The following is a 23,091-nucleotide window of genomic DNA, read 5'->3' as shown; positions in this document are numbered from 1 at the left end:
ACAGAGAGAGAGAAATGGGGTTTAACGTCCACTCGACACAAACTAGGTCATTTTGGGACTAACATATGGTTTAATTTTATTTACATAATTCGCTTGCGCGTAGGGGTCTTTAGCAGTGGGAGGAAACCGGAGGACCCGGAGAAAACCCATGAGGTTGGACAGGCGACCCTACTCCTTGTCACGTACAACTGGGGATTCGAAACCACGACAGTCGACTCAATGACAGACTTTATGATACAGCGCGCGCACGCTAACCATTCAGCCATCCAACCCCCCTACATACTGACAGACCTAATCATTACAATTGTCTATACATGTATATATGTAAGCTACAAATACATGTATAACTCAAAGCATATTGAAGAGCATACATTTCTCATCTTGAATTGTTATAGATTACATACTTGTGACTGGAATAGTCTAGAGTGAATTTTAAAATTTTAAAATGTGTTGTTCAGAGTTGTGGAAATTCAAGCAAAGAAAATTGAAATAATGTGCCGTCGGTTATCTTCTATCAAAAGTAAAGACATTATATATCGTGAACATACAATGTACCCCAAATTTGGTTTTGTCACTTGATTGATGTGCTCTTTAACGTCTCTGATCTTCATTTCAATCATTTTGAATCCCTTGCAAACCACGGGGTTGGCCAAGCGAAACTACTCCTTGTCACGTACAACCGTGGAATCGAAACCACACCAGTTGACTCAATGACAGACCTTACGATATAGCGCGTACATGCTAACCATCTGACCATCCACACCGCCCCCCCCCCACCAAACAACAATGACATGGATGTGGATTAATACATGTACATGTAGACTACAGATGTAGGTGAGTTGACAGAAGAAGAGTTGGGTTGCAGTGCCTGTGGCTCGCCCTACTAACTAGGCCTATTTATTAGTTCGGCACTTGTTTCAGTTTGTTATCAACTTTAATTTCAAGATGAGAATTGAATTACATTCAACTTTCTATTCGATATGAGAAAATACTGTCAATTATTCAGCCTAGAAATGGAGATATGTGGCTAATAATAGAACAAGAAGACGTCGTGCCACTCGTGAAAGTGACTTACTAACTTACTTTCATTTCTATTCACTCCATCAATCAATCAACATTTTCAATCGTCTTCGCCCATCGACTAAACTTACACGAACTTTCCAAACTTTTATTTTGATGTTCCTGCTTGACAACAATTAATTAATAGCATCGTTCAAGTGCCAGAAGTTTCAAGAGAACAAATTATATTGCATACTTACCTCAATGTACAGTAAAAGGCCTCATAATTAATTTAAAAAACACAAAATAATTGTCATACAATCCTACTTGGCTCGATCTGTTTACTGTCAAAGCGAGGCGCTGTTCCGGTGCTCGACCTAGAAACTAGTAAAGGGAACTAACTCCAATTAAACGTTCACAAATTTTTATTTAACGCACTATTTCTTGGTATGTTTGAGGTTTGAGAAACGCGCTTTAGAAGTTAACATATTTTGTTAAAAACGGATAAAACAAAGTTTTAAAACTTCAAAAGGAAAGGCAAAAATGTATTTTATACTAAGAAAGGAAGAACAGAATTGAATTTGAATATTTTTAACAAAATATAATGAAGATAAGGTGATTCGAGAATGACCGCAAATTGATTTTTCACTTTTGAACGATCAAAGTAGCGCCAAAATCACTGTACAATTTAACAATTTTTTGGGAAGCTCCCCGTGAATACGATAAACTAGAAACAATAAAGCTATTGGTCGCTGCTTTTCTTTCCGTTCTCATTAGCAAATATCCTGCATGCATTTCAATCTTACACGAGCCATAGGCGGGAACAAATCGCGGGACCCCGAGTCCGAGTCGAGTCCCAACAAGTCGCCGCACCTCTACGGGTCAGAGTCGAGTCCCAAGTCGCTGATTTTAGTACCGAGTCGATTTGAGTCCCACTTCCAAGCCTTCACTTAAGTCGCCCGTTTATCAGATGAGTCAGCAATTTATGACGAATAAGGTAAGTTAGACACATGCCGCTGTTTCAAATTGCGGGACTCGAGTTTCCACCCCTGGCACGAGCTAAAGTGGTTCACCCTGGAGCGAATTTAAAGAAAACTAACAAATATATTTTAAACACCAATTTATATTTCATTGAGAATTTCCGACACACTGATATGTTATTATATTTATCGTGGAGTGGTTATTTTTTTATGTTGGCTCGATATCCCGATGTTGGCCGAGAAAATTCAGCGGGATCTTGCGGCGTGGTTCCCCATTGTCAGTCATGTAGTGTTACATAATAGTAAGCAGCTGTGGTTTCTCACCATGACGATATGTAGAATACCTAATAGGTTGTACGTTATCATATAGTTATATTGTTGTTCCTTTCATCTTATAATAAACCAGATGAAACCACAACCAGTTTTATTAGTATATCCTTTGGTACTATGTCACAGTAGACTGAGTGCCTGGTAAGGGACAGCGTATAGTCTTTTGGATGGGACGAAAAACCGAGGTCGCGTGTATACATTGGCGTGTACATATATGAACCCTTGACAGCTGGCATTCGAAATAAGAGGCCGTAGCGCCGCTGTCCGGGCAAAATTTCCGCCATAGCACACTGAATGGCTTAAGCCGTCATCATTAGCCTAGTCTCCACAGGGAAGTAGGACGTTTTACCCCATTGCTTTTCATTTCTTTTCCACGTGATTTTCCGGGGTTGTTTCCCCTTGTCAGGGATGCTGGACCGATGGCCTTCGCATCGCCGTTCGAATGGGACGAAATACCAATGTCGCATGAGGGTTTACGAAATCTCCGATGTGGAAGCAGACAGCAGGCGACCAGGTAACTATCATTGGGTGCCGACCTCGTAATTCGAGCAACAACCTTACGTTATCAGGTCACCACCCTCAAGCACCACCCTCCACCCCTCGGCACCTTCTAGAGCGACCTGACTTCCCTCCTCACTGAGTGACTACAGTAATGACACGTGATTAGTATTAACAGTCCATATAGTTAATCCCCAATCTGATTAAAACACAGATCCTATTTCGTTTCTCTATATTTCGTTTCGTTTTTTTTATGCTTTGGATGGCCTCTACTACATGAAGATCTGACCGGTTGTAGTGGAAGGACACCCCAGAGTTCATACGTGCGACTTTTGACCCTATGACGTTGCTGTTTCTTGTGGGTTACCCACAAGCCAAGAACTCCCCGTAACAGACCGTTTCATTGGATAATCCCCCCCCCCCCCACATCATCCAGAACCCGAGTTAATATAACAACTCTTCCAGATCGGTTTAGCCCCTGCTGACAAAAGATTATAGATGAGATTGGTATATATAATTGATAAAGCCTAATATAAAAAGTGTAGCACTGAGAGCTCTTGCTGGTCGGTCACCTCTGGCTTGTGGTCGTGGTTCCAATCCCTGGTGGGAGTGTATGTGACTTGGATATAGGGGCGCCTTCTCAACTTGGTTTATTCAGGATACTCTGGTGTCGGGTGTCCTCCCACAGAAACTTGACCCCCAACTTAACACGATGCTGTCTAGGGATATTGTCTTGAGGTAGGCGTTGTCTTGCCATAAGCTTCATGCACCCCACCTCCGACACCTTTCAGGGTCATCTGACTTCACATCCCTAACGGTTTGATGTATTTATAAACCTATAACGGTAAATCTCTCTGATCTTTGGGGTATATTCTATGCCCGGAATAACTTGCGGGGGCGGCTTTGGATATATACAGGGGAAGTTGGGGTTATTCTTCTGAGAGTTTTTTTTTTCAGTAAAACCTGTTGCAGGTTATTCTTCCAGAGTAGGGTTTTTCCCATAAGAAAACGTGATATAAGGTTTTTCTTGTGGGAATTCTGGGATATTATCATATTACGTACATGTAAACATAGACGGTTTATAAGCAAGATAAAGTCCTTGACTCCGGTTATGCTGGGGAAGAAAGACTTCAGAAAAAACCTTAGAAAGAAAAACCTCCCTTTTTCGGGTTATTTTCTTCAGTTTTTCTTACGCCAGTATAACCCCAGTCTCGTGGTTTATCCTACCCATAATTCAATGATTTCAAGTTAATGTTATACAGACTATGGTTGATAAAATTAATCCAAGGGTTAGCGATACAAATATTGATCAACGTCTGCTGTCAAACCGATGACACCCCCGCTCACCCCAATCCCCAATCTCCCCTTTACCCGATGGACCGATTGAACCCAGTTTGCGACCTATCCAAGGATTAGCAATACAGATATTGATCAAAATCTTCTGGCAAACCAATGCCACCCTGCCCAAACCCCCTCCAATTCCCACCACCCTTTAACCGGTAGACACATTGAACCCAATTGTTGAATAAAACAAAACAAATACACCATGTAAATAAAAATGTATTTCAGTTAACTACAATTACATAATATATTCACAACATTTAATATTACAATAATCACTAGGTTCCCAACCTCTGGGTCGCAGCAGTACTTTTCATGGGGTCGTGGCAGATTGCTCTGAAACTTTGAAAAGAAGCTATGTTTTCATGAAAAGCATAACAATCTCTGATCTACACACCTCGTGCCAAATACATTGCCAATCATCTTTCCTCTCTGACGCTCACGATTTTTTTCTTCAGTCTCCCATTATAACATTTTGATCTGGAAAATGGAACTAGTTTTAGGGGAATCCCACTCACAGGGGGGGGAGGGGGCACAGTCTACAGTTGGTATTTTAGAGCTATGGTCGGCAACTGGCCTGCCCACTCAAAGGTAAGGTTGTTTATCGAGGGGTCGCGATCAGATGCTGGTTTCTGGAATGGGTTCGCAACCAACAAAAGGTTGGGAACCTCTGCAATAATCTCATTGTTATTATTAATATTTACAAAATTACAACGAATATTGTTAGCTATGTGATGTGGGGGCGTGGATAGCCGAATGGTTAGCGCTTGCTCGTTGTCATCATAAGGTCTGTCATTGAGGCAACAGGCGTGATTGCGCTTCTCCAGTTGTACGTGACAAGGAGTGGGTCGCCTGTCCAACCTTGTGGGTTTTCCCCGGGTTCTCCGGTTTCTTCCCACTTCTAAAGACCCCTACGCGCATGCGAATTATTGAAATAGTCTAAGAGCTAAGCTATGCAATTGCATATTTGGTAACATAATGGCTGTTTTGTTTATTCTTATTAGTGTTACACAGATTCTAACCCTGTTCCAATATATCTCACTTAAATGTTAAATGCCCAATATGAGTACTATATCGTGGATAAAACCCTAACAATTTAATATTGTCCGGCTTGAAAGAGGTACATGATTCGAATTGTATCTAATAATACCATAATAGCAGACAGCTTTATGGACACCATTCACTAGGTTTATTAAATGTGAATGTTATCCATAAAGCCGCAGTTATTATATATTGGCCGATGTTGCAATGGTATCACATTATTCCCTTTAATAGTCCAGTTTTTGACCAGTCTCGGATACAACTGTCGCTACGATACACATCATATGCATCTTCGCAAAAAAGGTTTTATAACATTCATCTGCCTCATGAATAAGGCTTCGGATCGGTCAATTTTTTCAAGTTCCTTTGGAAGTAACACCAGACCTTCAGAACTTAGAACAATTGATCATGCCCTCAATGTACAAAGGACAACTCAATTGATCCAGTCCTGTCATCAGAAGAATGCTGTATAACTTTCACGTGGTGATGCTGTTGAAGATGGCCATAATAGACATCCGATCAAATGACGATGATGATTATGATTTGCCTTTGGCCAAAAATCAACAGGCGACACATCGTTCAAAATGTATTCGTCCTTCAAGGAGAAACTACCAAACTTAGTGGGGACGCCATTGCTTCTAGATCAGTAGTGTCCTTATTTGAAAGTTGACTGGGATCCAGACCCTCGGGCTCTAGATTAGTGGGAGTTCCCTCTTTTAAAACTTATTGACTCAATCCCTAGGGCTTCCCTCTTTCAAAACTTGGTGACTTAATCCTTTAGATCAGTTGGAGTTCACTCTTTCAAAACTTACTGGGAACGAACCCTCGTGTTCTAGACCAATAGGAGTTCCTTCTATCAAAACTGGGAACGAACCCTCGTGTTCTAGACCTACAAAACTTACTGGGAACGAAGTCTCGTGCTCTATATCAATAGGCCACGCCTCTCTCTCTCTCTTGCTCTCCTTTAGAAAGCTTGGAAAGGATCAAATTTGTACAAAATATGAGAATAATTTATGCTTGATATAAAAACAATTTTAACAGTAAATTAAAAAATAATATACAAATGATAAAAGTCAGTTATTTTCCACCATCCTCGGATTAACCCTTGAAGGGGTAGCCTTCTTTCTTCTTCGGTATAACTAGAAAAATATAAAAAAAAACGGAAATATGGAAGATATGGAACGACTATGAAATGGGATTTAACGCCCTACGTTTCTACCCACGAAGGTACGATCGAATTCCAACTGTCAAGAATTATTTTACATGCACGCCAATGTGTACACGGGACATCGGTTTTTTCGTATCACCCGAAGGACTATGAAATGGGGTTTAACGTCCTATATTTCTGCACTGAGTGGACTAAAGAAGAAAGCAATAAATTATTAACATTCTGAAGATTGAATTTATACATTCTTTTACATTTTACTATAGTTTGAATGGATGCCGTTATTACTGCGTGACTTTAGAAAAAACTAAAGTCGAACATGGTACCTCCAGGTTAGCTAGTCGACGTCCTACTAACTAAGCCAACGCGGATCCCTAGACATGACATGTTTTAAGGTTATATAGATAATGATAAAACCGTGTTTATTTTAACTTACATTTACTGATTTTAGTGTAGACATCTACACCCAGTCCCAAATTTTCAAACAATACGATGTGATCTCGTCGAGGTTTCTTCGATAATCGTCTGATATCTTTGTCACTATCTTTACTGGTGGACACCAGAATAACCTCGATGTCATTCTTTTTAGCACGAGATATTTCTAGTGCTGCTTCCTTCCGGTCTTTCACTTCCCCGCTGATGAACATCACAATTATTCTTTGTGCGTCTTTCCTGGCTGTTTTTCCCGTAAGAGCGTTGACAGCATTGGATAATAAATCGGCGATAAATACATCACCTTTTCCTGTCAGAGCGTCGGCAAAGTCTTTTCCACTAGAATATCGGTTAAAGTCCATAAAATTCAAATTCGGACACGCGCTGGACACAAAACCAATGTGAACAGAGTCTTTGCCGACATCAAGAGCACGTGCGGTATTCCCTATGACATTTAGAGTATTGGCGACATCAGGGCTGTCAGCTTGAGCAAAATCGGCGACAAACATGACGTCAGCAGATGATTTTTCGGCGTAAGCCGCTGAAAAAAAAAAAAAAAAAAAAATAGAATACGTAAAATAAATTGAAAATTAAATACAAATGTACAAGCGAGCCAAACAAGACGAGGTGTGGATTTAATAATTCAAAACGACAAAAACATGAAATAAAATAAAATACGGCTTAACGCTCCAATTCTTGCACCGACCGGATGTGCCTCGTGCTATGAAGGGACATATTATGTCTCATCTTCGTTCTTTTACGTGCACGTCAGCATAAATTTCCGGTATGATGGTTACCGAATTGAAAGCCCGATGTAAAATGGGCCTATTAGCGCCGCTGCCCGGGCAAAATTTCACTCATAGCACACTGTATGGCCCATGCCTGTCTTCATTTGTCCAGTTTAGGAGCAAAACAATAGGAGGTTAAACCCCATTTCATTTCATTTCATTTCTAAACCACTAGAAGGTTGGGGGCGAATGGTTAGCGAATTGTTGAAATAAAATTGAACCATGTGTTAGTCCCGAAATGACCTAGTGGACGTTATTAGGTGAATTTGAAGAAAAGTTTTTTGACACTTATTTTGCAAGATTGATATTTGGAGATCTGTATTTGGCAATTTGCTGTTTGAGATTAGTTTTTTGTTGATTCTGATAAAATGTAAATGCAATTTTTTGATTTTGTCATTATTTTAATAAACAATTAAATTAAACAAAGATACAATATACAATATGATATGACAAATATCTGATTTGTAAAACACATATTTGATTTTAAGATACAAATGTTAATTTCAGTAGACAAATATCTAAATACATGAAGAAATAACAATGAAGGTCTATGGATTTTAAAAGAACTAAAGAATTAAAAACACCGAATAAAGAGCTGTTTGTTAAACTACAGTTAAACCCCCATTTCATTTCATTTTTAATGCCTTTAACATTGTTCTTGTGGTTAGACGAGTTTAATGTTATTATAATCTGATATTGATGTTTTTATGTCAACAAACATTGTTCGTTAATTGATTATGAATCCTTGAGTTACACGATGCTTCCCCCAATCTCTGTGTACTTTAAACATGTTTTTCTGTTTGTTAAACAGTTTAATTCTGAAAACGTCGTAAGTTTAAAAACGTATTTAAATTGGATATCGCCATAATTAATGAAAAAAATGGTGATATGGAAACCATTGCATGCTCCAATTGTGTTAAAGTTTGCAATAATAACAACTCGTGTTATTCTTTCGGATTTAATTTCGTTCACAGAAGTGAAAGGAAATTTGTTTAATTTCATGTCAAACAGAATTTCATTCGCGCGTTTCGATCACTGCACCTTGTGATATAGGAAATAAATGTCACGTTCGATATAGAATAATGTCAATCCGATTAAAACACTGGTCCTATTTCGTTTCGTTTTTTATAGTTCAAAATTTCGTTTTACTTGTCTTTACTACACTAGAATCTGGAAGAGTTGTTATATTACCGGCATTTTGGTTGAAGAGAGGCATTAGCCAATGAAACGGTCTGTTACGGCGAGTTCTTGGCGTGCCATCCACGGAACTGTGGGTAAACCACTAGAAACGTCAACGCTAATTGATTAATCAATGTCTGACGTCATAGGTCAAAAGCCGCTCGTACGACCCCGTACACGACCTTCCAGTACAATTTCTCAGATCTTCATGTAGTGTAGGCTATCGAAAGTACCACAAAAAAAAAGGAAACGAAATATAGATCTGGCCCCTGTTTCTCAAAATTTTAACTAAAGATAAAATCCAAATTTTAGTAGATACTTGAAATTTGATTGGCTATGCACTAAAATCAATCTAATTATATCCAATCAAATCACTAAAATTTGGATTTTATCTTAGTTAAAATTTCGTGAAACAGGTCCCTGAATTGTAATCAGATTGAAATAGTGTTCTTTTGTGTTTCGCGTCGGCGTCTTCATTTAAATTGGCAAGTTAATTTTAATTTTCAATCCAAACAATTTTTTTCAGCTGCTTATAGAAGAAGCTCGTGAAGTTCCGATCACACTTAGTACAGAGGAAGTTCATCAAGTATAATTCAACACAATTTTCTATTAGAATTTTGCGATTCGGCCACGCACCAGCGACCTCCGGTTTGCGCAAACACCAGTTTCATATTGGTAGACTAATTGGTGGAATTATTGTAAATTTGTGTCAACTATGGCGTGAAATGATTTCTTTTGGCGAACAAAGTAAAGAATCACGATGAAAATAGACGATAAGGAAGGGTTCCCAAATAGTCTTAGAACAGAGATGGGGATAAAGCGGTATGTTCATATTGCCTGATCAGAGACCGTTCCTAACGGAACTGTCAAGTTCTGGTTACAAACGGATGAGAAATTGCACTTGGAAGTTAAATGTCCCAAATCAAAATTTACTTTGGGAATGTTCGTAAAAATGTTCCTGTCACAAACGGCCTGGAAAAAAGAAATGTTCACCAGGCACCACCAACCCACAATATCCGAGTTACGTTAAATTTGCATGTGTAAATTAGGAAACTAAGATTGAAAGAAATGTTATAATTGTGTTCATTTTTTGCGCTTATTACCATGTAAATCACAGTATGAATTTGACCAAGAGAGAAATGGGGTTTAACGTCCACCCGACACAAACCAGGTCATTTCGGGACAAAAATATAGTTCAATTTTATTTCAATAATTCGCTTGCGTGTAGGGGTATTTGCAGTGGGTGGTAACTGGAGGACCCGGAGGAAACCCCACGAGGTTGGACAGACGACTATACTCCTTGTTACGTAAACCGGGGAATCAACACCATGCCAGTTGACTCAATGACAGACCTTATAATACAGCGCGCACGTGCTAACCATTCGGCCATTCAAACCCCCGTGTTGTATGTAAGTTGACACCAAATCTAAATACAATTAACGCGTTTCAAATGATTCGACTTAATATGTGACTCACTGTATGAATTTGACATAATTCCTTTAACAGATTTCCTAACATTCTCGGTCTTAACGGGTGTGCCAACATCCAGCATCAACATTAACAATGTTAGTTTTTTGGTCTTCGTTTTTTTTGGAGTAATTTGCAATAAATAGGTGATAAGCGAAAAACTTGTTCGATAATACGTTAACTAAACGGTGGTCTAAGATATGCCAACATTTTCACAGGGTATAAAAGGTAGAATAATTAGTGTTCCTGATCTAAAAATACGTCAAAAGTATGTCAGAAATGAGTTTGATGGCACGTCAGCCACAAATGTGTCATATTACAGGAAAGTATATGGGGTTATTTTGGTCGTTATTTACTGATCAATGTCTCGTGGAATCTTTATCTAAGCAAAGACAACTCCCAGATATCTATCTCTGATCATATCTTATGATACAACAAGTAGACTAAGAATGAATTATCACCGATGATTCTGACAAGCAGGTAGGCGGCAGTTTACATAATTGTCCTTAATTATTAGGGAAAGAAGTATACTGGCATTTGGCACAAGTTGCTTTGAATGTTAATTATTTACTCAGAGAATAACAAGCTGTGTACGTGTAACGAAAATGAAAAAAAAAAAAAAATGGCGTCGAGATTAAACCTTTTAAAGTAGTAATCCTCTTATAACAAAAAGGTGTACTGGAATCACAGAATTCCCTGAGATTAGTAATCAAAATTGTTATACCCTTTAAATATATAAATATACATTTTATAAAAGAGAGAGAGAGAGAGAGTGTGTGTTTAACGTTCACTCGACACAAATCAGGTCATTTCGGGACTAAAATATGGTCCAATTTTATTTCATTAATTCGCTTGCGCGTAGGGGTCTTTAGCAGCGGGAGGAAACCGGGGGATCCGGAAAAAACCACGAGGATGGACAGGCGAACCTACTTCTTGTCACGTACAACCGGGGATAGGAACCACGCCAGTTGACTCAATGACAGACCTTATGATACAACGCGCACGTGTTACCATTCGGTCATCCAACCCCCAAAACACAAAAAGGCGTTGACGATCCACGTGACCCCTTCTTTAAAAGATTCATTTTTATAAATCCATCCGTATTAAGCAATTTCATATTTTCATCCATCGGTATTAAAACTAAAGTCTCAAAAAGGACAAGGATCGGATCCAAGTGACACCCTTTAAACAATTCGCTATTGCATCCTTCCATATTGAAACTAAATTGTCCAAAAGTAAAAAAAAAAAATAACAAATATCTATGAAAATATGTCAGTTAGAAGGGCAAGCGACTCTTTTTCGGTATTTAGTCGGTCGTTACATTCTTTACCCGACAAACAAATAACTGATCTTATCATTTACGTAACTTTTAAAATCGGTTAAAATCATTTTGTTTCTGAGGTGGGGGATATATAACTCTTAAAACAATTAATTAAAATCATTCGGTGTCGGGGTAGGTAACTCTTAAAATCGGCCAAATATCGCAACCTTTCTGGGATTTGAAACTCTTAAAATATCAATCAAATTCATTCTGTTTCGGGTTAGATAACTCTTAATATCAATCAGTCGGAGCAGAACAGTTGGACGTTAAAACCCATTTCATTTCATGTCATGCTTCAATTTTCCTTTAAATTTGTGCGCGAAAAGTTTAGTTTTCCTTTAAATCTATGCACTTTGTGTGCACATAGTGTTTAGTTTTCCCTTTAATATGTGTACGTTTTGTGCGCGTAGGGTCTAGTTTCTCTTTTAATCTGTGCACTTTGTGTGCGCGAAGTGTTCATTGTTCCTTTAAATCTGTTGACTTTTTGTGCTAAAGAGTTTATTTTCCCGTTAAACCTGTGCACTTTTTGTGCGTGAAGAGTTTAGGTTTTCTTTAAATCTGTGCACTTTTTGTGCAGGTTTTCTTTAAATCTGTGCACTTTTGTGCTAAAGAGTTTAGTATTCCATTAAACCTGCAACTTTTTGTGCGTAAAGAGTTTAGGTTTCCTTTAAACCTGTGCATTTTTCTGCGCGAAGACTTTAGTATTCCTTTAAATCTGTGCACGTTTTTGTGAAGACATCAACGATTCCGTATAGACATAACACAGTGAATGCCAACAACAAAAATGTCTTTATGTGTTTCGTTTCGTTGCGTTATGTATTAGAACCGGAAACATGCACGAGGTTGTTAAACTTTGAAACTGAACAGATCCACGTCTTAAAATAGAACAGAACAAAAACAATTAAAAGCAGTAGGAACAAAAACACTGGTAATATGTAAACTGATCAGACCATCCATTAATAATGAAACGCAGTATGAGCGTGGATTTAAAAAGACAAGCGAACATTTGAAAAAAAAAGAAGAAAATAACAAATATCAACAGTGCTAATTCAGATCAGAAATGTTAACTACTTCGCAAGAATGGGGGAAAAACAAGAGTTCGTTGAACACGTTTTAAACTTTTTGGTGATTTTGTTGGGGATTTTTTGGTAAAAAAGAGTGAAAAAGCAGTAAAGTTTGTTTATTTTATGGCTAGATATAGATCGGTTAATGATGTGTTAATCTACGAACGATTGGCAAAATGAAAGTAAAGCAACATAAACACAAGCAAGAGGACAAAAATACTTTCATTCAATTAACACAGCCATATTCAAATAGGAAACAGAACATTTTACAAGGCGCAATAAAAGCGATGATGAACGAATTGTTTGTGAATTAGTATTGGTCTTGGAAGGAATGGTGTTAATAGACACGTGGGAGTTGTCATACGTATCATCTTAGCGGATCTACTCGTGCGAACAACAACCACATGTAGGATGACCCGTGCACTTTACAGAAAGTTGGTCTCGACACGGCTAAATGTGCACGCTTCAGTTGCGTGTCTCGAACTGATTTCTGACTACCCCGCACTCGCTTTGAGTCGATAAATAGCCATGGCACGTGCAATTCTCTACAATATATCAACTATTACAGCCGTAAAAAATCTATTGTTGACGATTTTGAATAGCAGTAAAATTTAGCTTCTTGGTTATTACAGCAGCTTTAGTAATTACGTTTGTTTTATTTTTTAAATTGCTTTATCATTAACTGTACCGTTAAGAGCGGCATCTTTTGGTTTAGTACAAATACTATCTCTGAATCACTTTCTTTAGCAGGAACATGATACTAGCAGTAGTTTCATTTTACTTTTACAAGTTTCTTAAAACAATTGTTGAGTTGTCTAAAGTGCTTATTTCTAAATTCAATTTCTTGTTCTAGCTTTCTGTTATGTTTCGTAAAAAAGTAGTCTTGATTATCCCGACCTGTCAATCAGACGTAGAATGGTCGATAGACTGGTTAAGCGAGACTAATTTCAAAACAAGGGCACGTAACCTATCTTTTACTCAAAAGTGTCTGGATGTTATGGACGCAACTTGGAACCAGTTTTCAGTCTAGTATTTATAGATGATTAATGGTCACAGCTTATTAAGTACAACATGATCGTTTATTTAGTGACTATAATTGTGTGAAACTGATTTGAGGCTTGGCATATATATAAATATTGTGGCGTAATTGTCGAGATATTTGGAGATATTTATTTATGGTGGGTCACCCTACCACATGAATTGGTGTTTTAACGTCCTGATGTTTAACGTCCACTCGACACAAACTAGGTCAATTTTATTTCAATAATTGGCTAGCTCGTAGGAGTTTTTAGTGGTGGGAGGAAACACGAGGACCCGGAGAAAACCCACGAGGTTGGATAGGCGACCCTACTCCTTGTTACGTACAACTGGGAAATCGAAACCACGCCAGAAGACTCAATGACAGACCTTATGATACAGCGCGCACACGCTAACCATTCGGCAATCCAACCCCTCATTTAATCAAGACCGGGAACAACAACAAAGAATTAGAATAAATTAGAATAGTCTTGCAATTAATGAAGAGTCGAAATAAAGCCATCTCTCCGCTCTGCACCCTCCAAAAATACTGCGTACTCGACAACCAACTAAAGAAAACAGCCGTAAAGTCTTTTAAAACTTAAACAAATAATATCCCCCCCCCCCCCCCCGCAAAAAAAAAAAATTAAAAAATAAAATAAAACCAGAAAAAGAATCATTTAACAAGTATCCAATCCCAAAACACCTGAAGACATTTTTTACAAAATTTTAATAGCAACATAAGTATAAAACACCAGCCCATTAAAACAGTCGACCATAATTTACCATGGCCGTAACCATTGATTCTACGAAAAAAACCAAGGAAAATACAAATAGAGCGCAACGAAAAACAAGAATTACATACCTTGATCTTCACCCATCCAATTTACTGAAAAATACAAAAAAACAAAACACATTAAAATACCCATAACAATTAGCTAGATACGGAAGATGTCGCAATACCCACTATAATTTTTAAAAACAATAGCTATTTTTATTTTTATTTTAAGACATATTTTATTAACAATAAATGCTTGGGAGGTTGGGGAACAGACAAACTGCCTATGTCAGACCCTTATTCCTATTTACAATACAAATTATATACTAATAATGAAAAGCAGTTTAATACACTATATACAATAGCTATTATGCTTCATATTGTTATTAATCGATTTAAATATAAATAGATCGAGTTAATTCTCTCTCTCGCTCTCTCTCTCTCTCTCTCTCGCGCTCAGAATAAGAATTAAAAATGTCTCACTTTTATCAATACCCATCATCATACCATCTGGAAAATTAATAAAATAATATATTCACATTTGTTTGATTGTTTGAGAAAAAATTATATTTAGATTTAATACCATTTTGGGTGTATTGGGCTAAATCTATTTGTTAAGGCCAGCTCAATTTTTGTCAAGGTTAGGGCACGTGATTGTTGTCGAGATTGTCTAGCCTGCGATATTTACTGGATAAGGATCCGATTTGCTGCTCAAGTTTCATTTATGATTAAATCATGAAATGGATAATCGAGACTATGTTTTTTTATTGTACCGACTTTAGTAATGATGACCGGGGCTATAGGCCATAATCTTTAAAAGAAGGCGAACAATTTTGAGCAAATTCTTAACTTAAGTCTGAGAATGGTTTGTGAACTCGGGGCATGGTGTTCAATCCTTTTCCAATGTTTAAACTAAAGTTAAACTATATCAAACTAAACAATATAAACAAGCCGCCAGAGGCATCCAATAAATATTGGGTAAACTCTTTAGATGGTACACGATCCGAGAAACGCAAATGCCGATCGCCTTCATAAATGGTATTCATAAACGATCTAGAATTGCACATTATCTATTTTATTTAAACGCATTTGATAACAAGATCATTTTTTTACTTACCATTTTTAACCCCAATACTGTTTGCTAAAAAAGAAATTAATAATACATCAACATTGACTCAAATCGAAAAATAAAATTAAATAAAATGGGGTTTAACGTTCTACTTGTCTACACCAACCGGGAATTTTGCCCGGACAGCGGCACTACGGCCTACTTATATATCGAATTCCAACTGTCGTTTACGTGCACGCCAAGGTGTACACGGGACCTCGGTTTTCGTACTATCCGAACCACTATATACGTTGTCCTGCACCACTGACAATATGGAACCACGCCGGAAATTTCCAATGAACTTTCTCTGCCAACACCGGGATCTCCAGGTTAGCGAGCCAACGTCTTACTCACTGAGTCACCCAGCCACCGCCCCCTCCCCTCCACCGAACTTCAAATAACTAATATAACTTCTCACGGTCCGTGTTGTACTTTTAGAGGGATGTTTAATTATTCTACAAAAAACAGTAAACGCATCTTACCGTGCATGGCTCCCATCCAAGACTCTGAAATAAATTTAAAAATTAGAGCATATAAAAACAAAGAAAAACTTAACCATTAAGATTTAAACGAACTGGTAAAAGTTACGGTGACATTTTGTAATCAAAGCTTAATTAGTTCTATCTCTCCATTTATCATTCTAATGGTTCTATGAAAACTGATCCTGCAGCAATCTGAGTCAGTTTTCTCTACCTCCATGGTGAAATTTCTCGGCCGCTCCTATTACTATTTCTACTTGCACTCTATCGCATCTTAAACTCTGAATTCCTAACACCCTGTATTAGTTTGTTTAAGGAATGTTCTAGAATTTAGATATTTGACATGTTCTATCTGATGATGAACATTTTGAAGTCATTAAAATGTTTCTGCCGTTAAGGATGGGCACATTTATAACACATCTTTCAAATTCTAACATCAAATTTTGAACCCTTGCAAATGAGAATATCATATCATATTAACCCCAGCCTCTTTAAATATATATATCAAATTATAAATTCACACAATCGTCACCGAAGTTTAAAATAAAAAATTAAGATCACGATTATTTGCCATTCATGTTATGATAGTGTTTTTAATATCACGACTTGACGACAAGTCTACTGTTTCCTGTATTATACACACATTATGCAAGAGCTAAATCTGCCTATTGCAGGTCTTTTTCTTTAGGCCTGAAATGTTACCTAAATTATAAGTTAGACTTTTATTAACTCATCCAGATAATCCATTCTCGGTGCAATCGCTAGCCTGTGATGTTTACTGGATTTGAATACATTTTGTGATGGATGATTTAACGTCAAAATGGATAATCGATATTTTTTATCGAACCGACTTTAGTATGATGATCTAATTGGTTGATTAATTTCACATCCTTTCCTTATATTCAAGGTCGAGATAACTATTTTATAATTGCTTGAATAATGTTTTGTCATCAATGTTATGATTTTCGCTGTACTTCCGTATGTTAATATACTCAATATGTTTTTGCTTCATTTATTGTAAAGTGCCAAAAGTCAGCGGGATGTCGTGGATTGAGGACGCTCGATATATTCTACAAATGACATTATAAAACATAATACAAAATCAGAGATTGAAAAGAAATTATATCTGATTTTGATGAGACTGCGGGAATGGTTATAAGAGAAATAGCATGCAGCTTTATGTTTTCAATTATGCTCTTATTAAAGATACATTATGGGAGATAAGATAAAGAGATGGCAGTTCTCGCTATAATAGTTAAAAACTAGATAGTGTAAAGGTAATTTGCTGAAAATTTCAGTCAAATTGATCCACTATGAGCCGAGAAAGAAGCGGGTGAAATTTTTGCATAGTCTCGGTCATCATTACTAAAATCATTACTATAAACAGCATGGACTAGATTATCCACTTTTTTTGATTTAATTTTCAATGACCGTTAGCGGCATATAGGAATCTAATCCAGCCAACATCGAAGGCTAGCCTTGACATCGAGAGTTTATTATGGTCTGGATGAGTTAATTAATGTCTAATTGATAATTTAGATAGCATTTCAGGCCTAAAGAAAGACTTGTAATAAGCAGATTTTGCTCTTGCATAATGCATGTTTAATCGTAAGTGTAGGGGGACTGTGCCACACACAAACAATTACACAAGATACAACTACGGACAAGACACAATATACAGAAATGAAATGAAACTGGGCTAATGAAGACGGGCATACATCATACAGTGTGCTATGAGGGAAATGTTGCCCGGACAGCGGCACTACGGCCTATTGTTATATCGAATTCCAACTGTCAAGACAACTAGACAGCTGTCCTTGTCAGGCCCACCGTCCTGCATTACTGACAAGGGGGAACCACGCAAATCTGGATGAACTTTCTCGGCCAATGCAGGGATCGAACACCCGACCTCCAGGCTAGTGAGCCAGCGTCTTACCCACTTAGCCACCGTGATCCAGCAATATACAGAAATCACAAACATGCATATCAGATCAAGTGAATGAATCCGGAAGCTAGTCGTAAGCGGTATCCGGTGGGAATATTATGCTTAATGTAATAATAAGATCAGGGGGACTGCACCACACACAAACAATTACACAAGACAAACCTACGGACAGGACACACTATACAGACATCACAAACAACAAATAAAATAGAATAATAATAATTATTGATTTATATAGCGCCAACAATTCAACTCAGCGAGCAGTACAACTAATATACAATTACAACAATCCATTAATCCATTAAAAAAGACATAAACAAAAAACGGAGAACATTATTTAGTACACATGGTAAAAGTCTGACACAAACACAGCTAGAACCGTATAAATGGAAAAGAATGGAATAGGGTCAGTACAAGGCCACGACCAAATTTGAAACAAACATAATATAATCAGTTTTATTCTCATAGTAACATAAATTTTATACAATTCCTGACAGAGGTGTTTATTCTTACTCTTCATCGATTTCCAAAAGTGAATAGGGATTGTGTGAATTGATTCCGATATGACACACTATGTCTATTCCCTCATAGTTCGGCCGAAGTATTCACCGCCGAAGTTACCCGAGCAACGCAGTGCGGACACACAAAGCGAATGCCAACGCCGATTTCTCAGTGATACAATTTTGGCCAGCTTATGTCGCCAGAGGTGGTCATTTTGTTTGTCATGTAGAGCTTTGAACGGTTTTGGTTGGCCAAGGAATAAATAGAACACATTCACCGAACGAGTCGGCGGCGATAAATATTCGGGCAATAAATATCAAACATGTTTTATTTTGGCGAATCGTGTGTGTCGAAGCTATAAGCGAATGTCCTAGGGCCCGACGCGCTAGGCGTAATTCGCTGACGAAGGGTTTGCTCGAATGATTCACCGTAAACATTCGCCTTCTGTGTCCTAGGCATAAATCTGTCCTAAATGCAGCGTAATATTTTTTAAATAGAAACCAAACACGAGAAAGACAAATTTAAACTAATGCACTCAACGAAATAAGAAATTAAACTTACTCTTATCTTTACCGATTCCATAAACTGACAAAAGAAAAGAAAATATTTATAAACACCCACCCTAGGCCGTGCAATAATTATACATAAACATCATTTGCATAGCAATAACTTTGGGATTTGAAAATCTGGCATGTCTCCTGACATAATACGAAAGCGACTAAAGTGTTTTGCGTAGCGAAGTTCCTTATATTTGATGCATGAAGGCTGGCAAATTAGTGTTTGTTTAAGGGCTCCTTTTCAGTGGATGCACAAGTTGTGCTCATTTATCTAAGATGGGGTTAACGTCCACTCGACACAAACTAGGTCATATTAGGACTAACATATGGTTCAATTTTATTTCAATAATTCGCTTGCGCGTAGGGGTCTTTAGCAGTGGGAGCAAATAGGGGGACCCGGAGAATATCCTAGAGGTTGGACAGGCAACCCTACTCCTTGTCACGTACAGCCTGGGAATCGATACCACGCCAGTTGACTCAGTGACACACCTTATGATACAGCGCGCACGTGCTAACCATTCGGTCATTAACCACCCCCATCCCCAGAACATAAGGGCATTATCAAATGTGTCTGCTGGCATTCCTCATTGGCTGCTACTATCCATACCCTGCTGGCTTGATATGGCCCTATTTGGGCTTGTCCAAAATTTATGCCCTGTTGTGTTCAAAGCGAAAAGAAAGGAAAAATTAGATGCACCTGGGTTGAGATGTGTTCTGCTTTGGATTTTGTTCTGATGTGTTTGGTTTTTAAAAAATACAAAGTTTTAGTTGACTAAAACATTTCCTTATGGAAAAAGTGAAGTCAACTGATTTTTTAGAAACGTAGACGTACTTACCCGAATTTCGACTTACTCCTTTAGCATTCTCTACAAAAGAAAACATTATTTTAAATATTATTTTTATGGCATAGACTACATTATCTAAGTCTTTGAAATAAATCTTGACGCGAATCAAAATTAGATCCCATTCCTCGAAGACTGAAGACTTCGCACGCTACCCATCACCCCGACACAACAACATCAAATACTCATCAGACCAACATCTAAAACGTTTTCTGAGATTATTACTTTATGGATAACGCTCCATTGCACATACCATAGCAACTACAAATTTGATAAAAAAAAAAAGTGAGTTACTAGGTTTTTGACTTTTGACATGAGAGCTGCTGTTGAATGAACCTCCGATTTAAGTAGCAGTTGGAGGTCTTTAGCAGTTTGAGGAAACCGGGTTACCCCGAGAAAACCCACGAGGTTGGACTACTATCAATCAAGTCAGGTGTATGTTCTCCTAGGGCCAAATTGATGCACTCTGAAGCGAGATTTTAGCGATTGAATTTTAGGCTAGCCTCGACCATTATTATTAAAGTTGGTACTATAAAAACATAGTTTCGATTATCCATTTCATGATTAAATCATGAATGGAAGTCGAACAGCCCATCGGAACCTAATCCAATTAACATCACAGACTAGCGATGACATCGAGAGTTGATTATGGCCTGGATAAGGAAATTAATTCAGATAACATTTCAAGCCTAAAGAAAGACCTGCAATAGGCATATTTAAACATCGCAGGATAGCGAGAATAGACAGAACTCTCGCCGTAAACAGTTGTCTTACAATTATATATCATGCAATTAAACAATTAATTTTTTTTTGAAAGAGCCGTGTACTCATTTGGATACAAATAAAATAAAATTTAAAATTTAATAATAATAATAATAATAATAATAATAATAATAATAATAAAAAACAATAAAAAACAAAACAAATAAAAAATTATTAAATTAAACAGCTGTCTTACAATTATATATCATGCAATTAAACAATTAAATTTTTTTTGAAAGAGCCGTGTACTCATTTGGATACAAATAAAATAAAATTTAAAATTTAATAATAATAATAATAATAATAATAATAATAAAAAACAATAAAAAACAAAACAAATAAAAAATTATTAAATTAAATTGAATTGAATTAAATTAAATTGAATTGAATTGAATTGAATTGAATTGAATTGAATTGAATTGAATTGAATTGAATCAACAAAATAAAATAAAATAAACGAAAAATAAATAAAATACTTACGCCTTATTGACATTAAATAAAACAAAACAAAACAAAACAAAAAATAAAATAAAATAAAATAAAATAAAATAAAATAAAATAATAAAATAAAATAAAATAAAACAAAACAAAACAAAACAAAACAAAACAAAACAAAATAAAATAAAATTAACAAAATAAAATAAAATAAACGAAAAATAAATAAAATACTTACGCCTTATTGACATTAAATAAAACAAAACAAAACAAAACAAAAAATAAAATAAAATAAAATAAAATAAAATAAAATAAAATAAAATAAAACGAAAAATAAATAAAATACTTACGCCCTATTGACATTATTCTGTTTTCTGAATAAATATTTGATGTAACTATATAATATATGTTTCATCATCATCACAATTTGTATAATAAATATATTTTATGAAAAGATGTAAGTATATCATATTTCATCAAGGTCAAGAATGGTATAATGACAGAGAACATAATCTTTAAGGGCCATTTAGCGATCGAGGAATACATTAAAGGGACAATAACACTCTTGCTGGCTTGAAAGCTCCAGAAAATAAATAATATCTAAGTACTAGATGTTTAAGTGTCCTACCTGTTGTGTAAATTATCCATTACATCCTATTTTACTTGTCCAGAGGGTTCGAAAATATTTTTAAATCGAAGTTTCATTTGAAAAGGTTTACGTTAGACGTTTCAAACCATTATGTTGAATTTTTCAAAATTTTTAAATAAGGTGTGTTAAGATAAAATTTGTATCATCAATTAATTGAAATAGTATACAATAGTACAATTTGTTGACCAGAATAAAGATTGGGACATATTATTCAGTTACAACAAGAGTGGTATTGAGCCTTTAATAAAACATATTTTTTGCGGGGATATCGATCACTGGTTCTATTCTAAAAGTACGACGTTTCGAAAAATATCCAAATATCGTTATCAAGCACAGTTACATTTAGTATTGAGGTGACGGTGGCTAAGTGGGCAAGACGGTGGCTCGCTAGCCTGGAGGTCGGGTGTTCGATCCCTGCATTGTTCTAGAAAGTTCATCCAGATTTTCCGGCGTGCCCCCCCCCCCCCTTTGTCAGTGATGCAAGACGGAGGACCTGGCAAGGACAGCTTGCAAGACGTTCGGATGGTACGGAAAACCGAGGTCCCGTGTACACATTGGCGTGCACGTAAATGATCCCTGACAGTTGGAATTCGATATAAGAGTAGGCCGTAGTGCCGCTGTCTGTGCAAAATTTCCCTCATAAGACACTGTATGGCGTCTTCATTATCCCAGTTCGGTACAGAACAGTAGGACGTTAAACCCCATTTCATTTCATTTCACATTTAGTATAAAAGGATACTTATCGAAACGTCGTGCTATTGGAATAAAACCAGTGATCGATATCAAAAAAAAAAATTGTGTTCTATTAATGTGTTCCCCGATCGCTAAATGGTACTTAAAGATTATACCAAGGGGATACTTGTTGAAACGTCGTGTTTTTAGAATAAAACCAGTGATTGATTTACCATAAAAATTGCGTTCTGTTTAATATTAGACTTAGATTTAGCTCTCATTGGCTATACACATATAACAGTAAGACCGGGAAAATACAAACATAAGTCTCAGGGCCATTCGATCTCCAGAAACAGTTATTGTATATTGTATGCCTTTTTTCACTGATTAATAAAAAAATATATGACTAATTATAAAATATACATACCAACATGTGGCGCCATTCCACTGGCTGAAAATAAATAAACATTAAATAAAAATCATAATATACATTTGTTGTTTATTGCTTGCAATGTCTGTGTATCATGTCAGCAGGTTTGTCTTATTGGTTTTGTGTTTGTGTGTAGGCTGTGGCTTGTCAGCCGTTTGTCTTATTGGTTTTGTGTTTGTTTGTAGGTTGCGTGTCTTATCATCTGGTTTGTCTTATTGGTTTTGTGTTTGTGCAGGTTGTGTGTCTTGTCAGTAGGTTTGACTTATAGGTTTTGTTTAAGTGTGATGCCCCCCCCCACACCTCCCTGCACT

The 23,091-nt window shown here is 36.8% G+C and overlaps 2 protein-coding genes across 3 annotated transcripts in view; both read right to left on the bottom strand.

Moving 5' to 3' along the window:
* LOC130010813 (rap guanine nucleotide exchange factor 6-like) overlaps positions 1–1,345 on the bottom strand; it is an 81,138-nt gene extending 79,793 nt beyond the window's left edge. Inside the window, exon 1 of the mRNA XM_056098896.1 lies at positions 1,260–1,345. The gene's annotated coding sequence lies outside the window, so the exon portion shown is untranslated. The remainder of the gene's footprint in view (positions 1–1,259) is intronic.
* A 3,004-nt stretch (positions 1,346–4,349) lies between these two features.
* Positions 4,350–23,091, bottom strand: part of LOC126812226 (collagen alpha-1(XII) chain) — a 42,737-nt gene continuing 23,995 nt past the window's right edge. Inside the window, exons 5-14 of one of the 2 annotated variants that reach the window (XM_050538506.2) lie at positions 22,778–22,801; positions 21,380–21,403; positions 19,827–19,856; positions 18,995–19,018; positions 15,991–16,014; positions 15,518–15,541; positions 14,884–14,910; positions 14,488–14,511; positions 6,791–7,327; positions 4,350–6,328 (exon numbers count right to left, since the gene is read on the bottom strand). In XM_050538506.2, the coding sequence (XP_050394463.1) occupies positions 6,288–6,328; positions 6,791–7,327; positions 14,488–14,511; positions 14,884–14,910; positions 15,518–15,541; positions 15,991–16,014; positions 18,995–19,018; positions 19,827–19,856; positions 21,380–21,403; positions 22,778–22,801 (779 nt within the window). In that variant the 3' untranslated portion in view covers positions 4,350–6,287. The remainder of the gene's footprint in view (positions 6,329–6,790; positions 7,328–14,487; positions 14,512–14,883; positions 14,911–15,517; positions 15,542–15,990; positions 16,015–18,994; positions 19,019–19,826; positions 19,857–21,379; positions 21,404–22,777; positions 22,802–23,091) is intronic. The other variant, XM_050538507.2, reaches the window with a different exon arrangement.

This window comes from Patella vulgata, chromosome 2, assembly GCF_932274485.2.
Source record: "Patella vulgata chromosome 2, xgPatVulg1.2, whole genome shotgun sequence".
Taxonomy (NCBI): domain Eukaryota; kingdom Metazoa; phylum Mollusca; class Gastropoda; family Patellidae; genus Patella; species Patella vulgata.
This window is presented reverse-complemented; position numbering and strand designations above follow the sequence as displayed.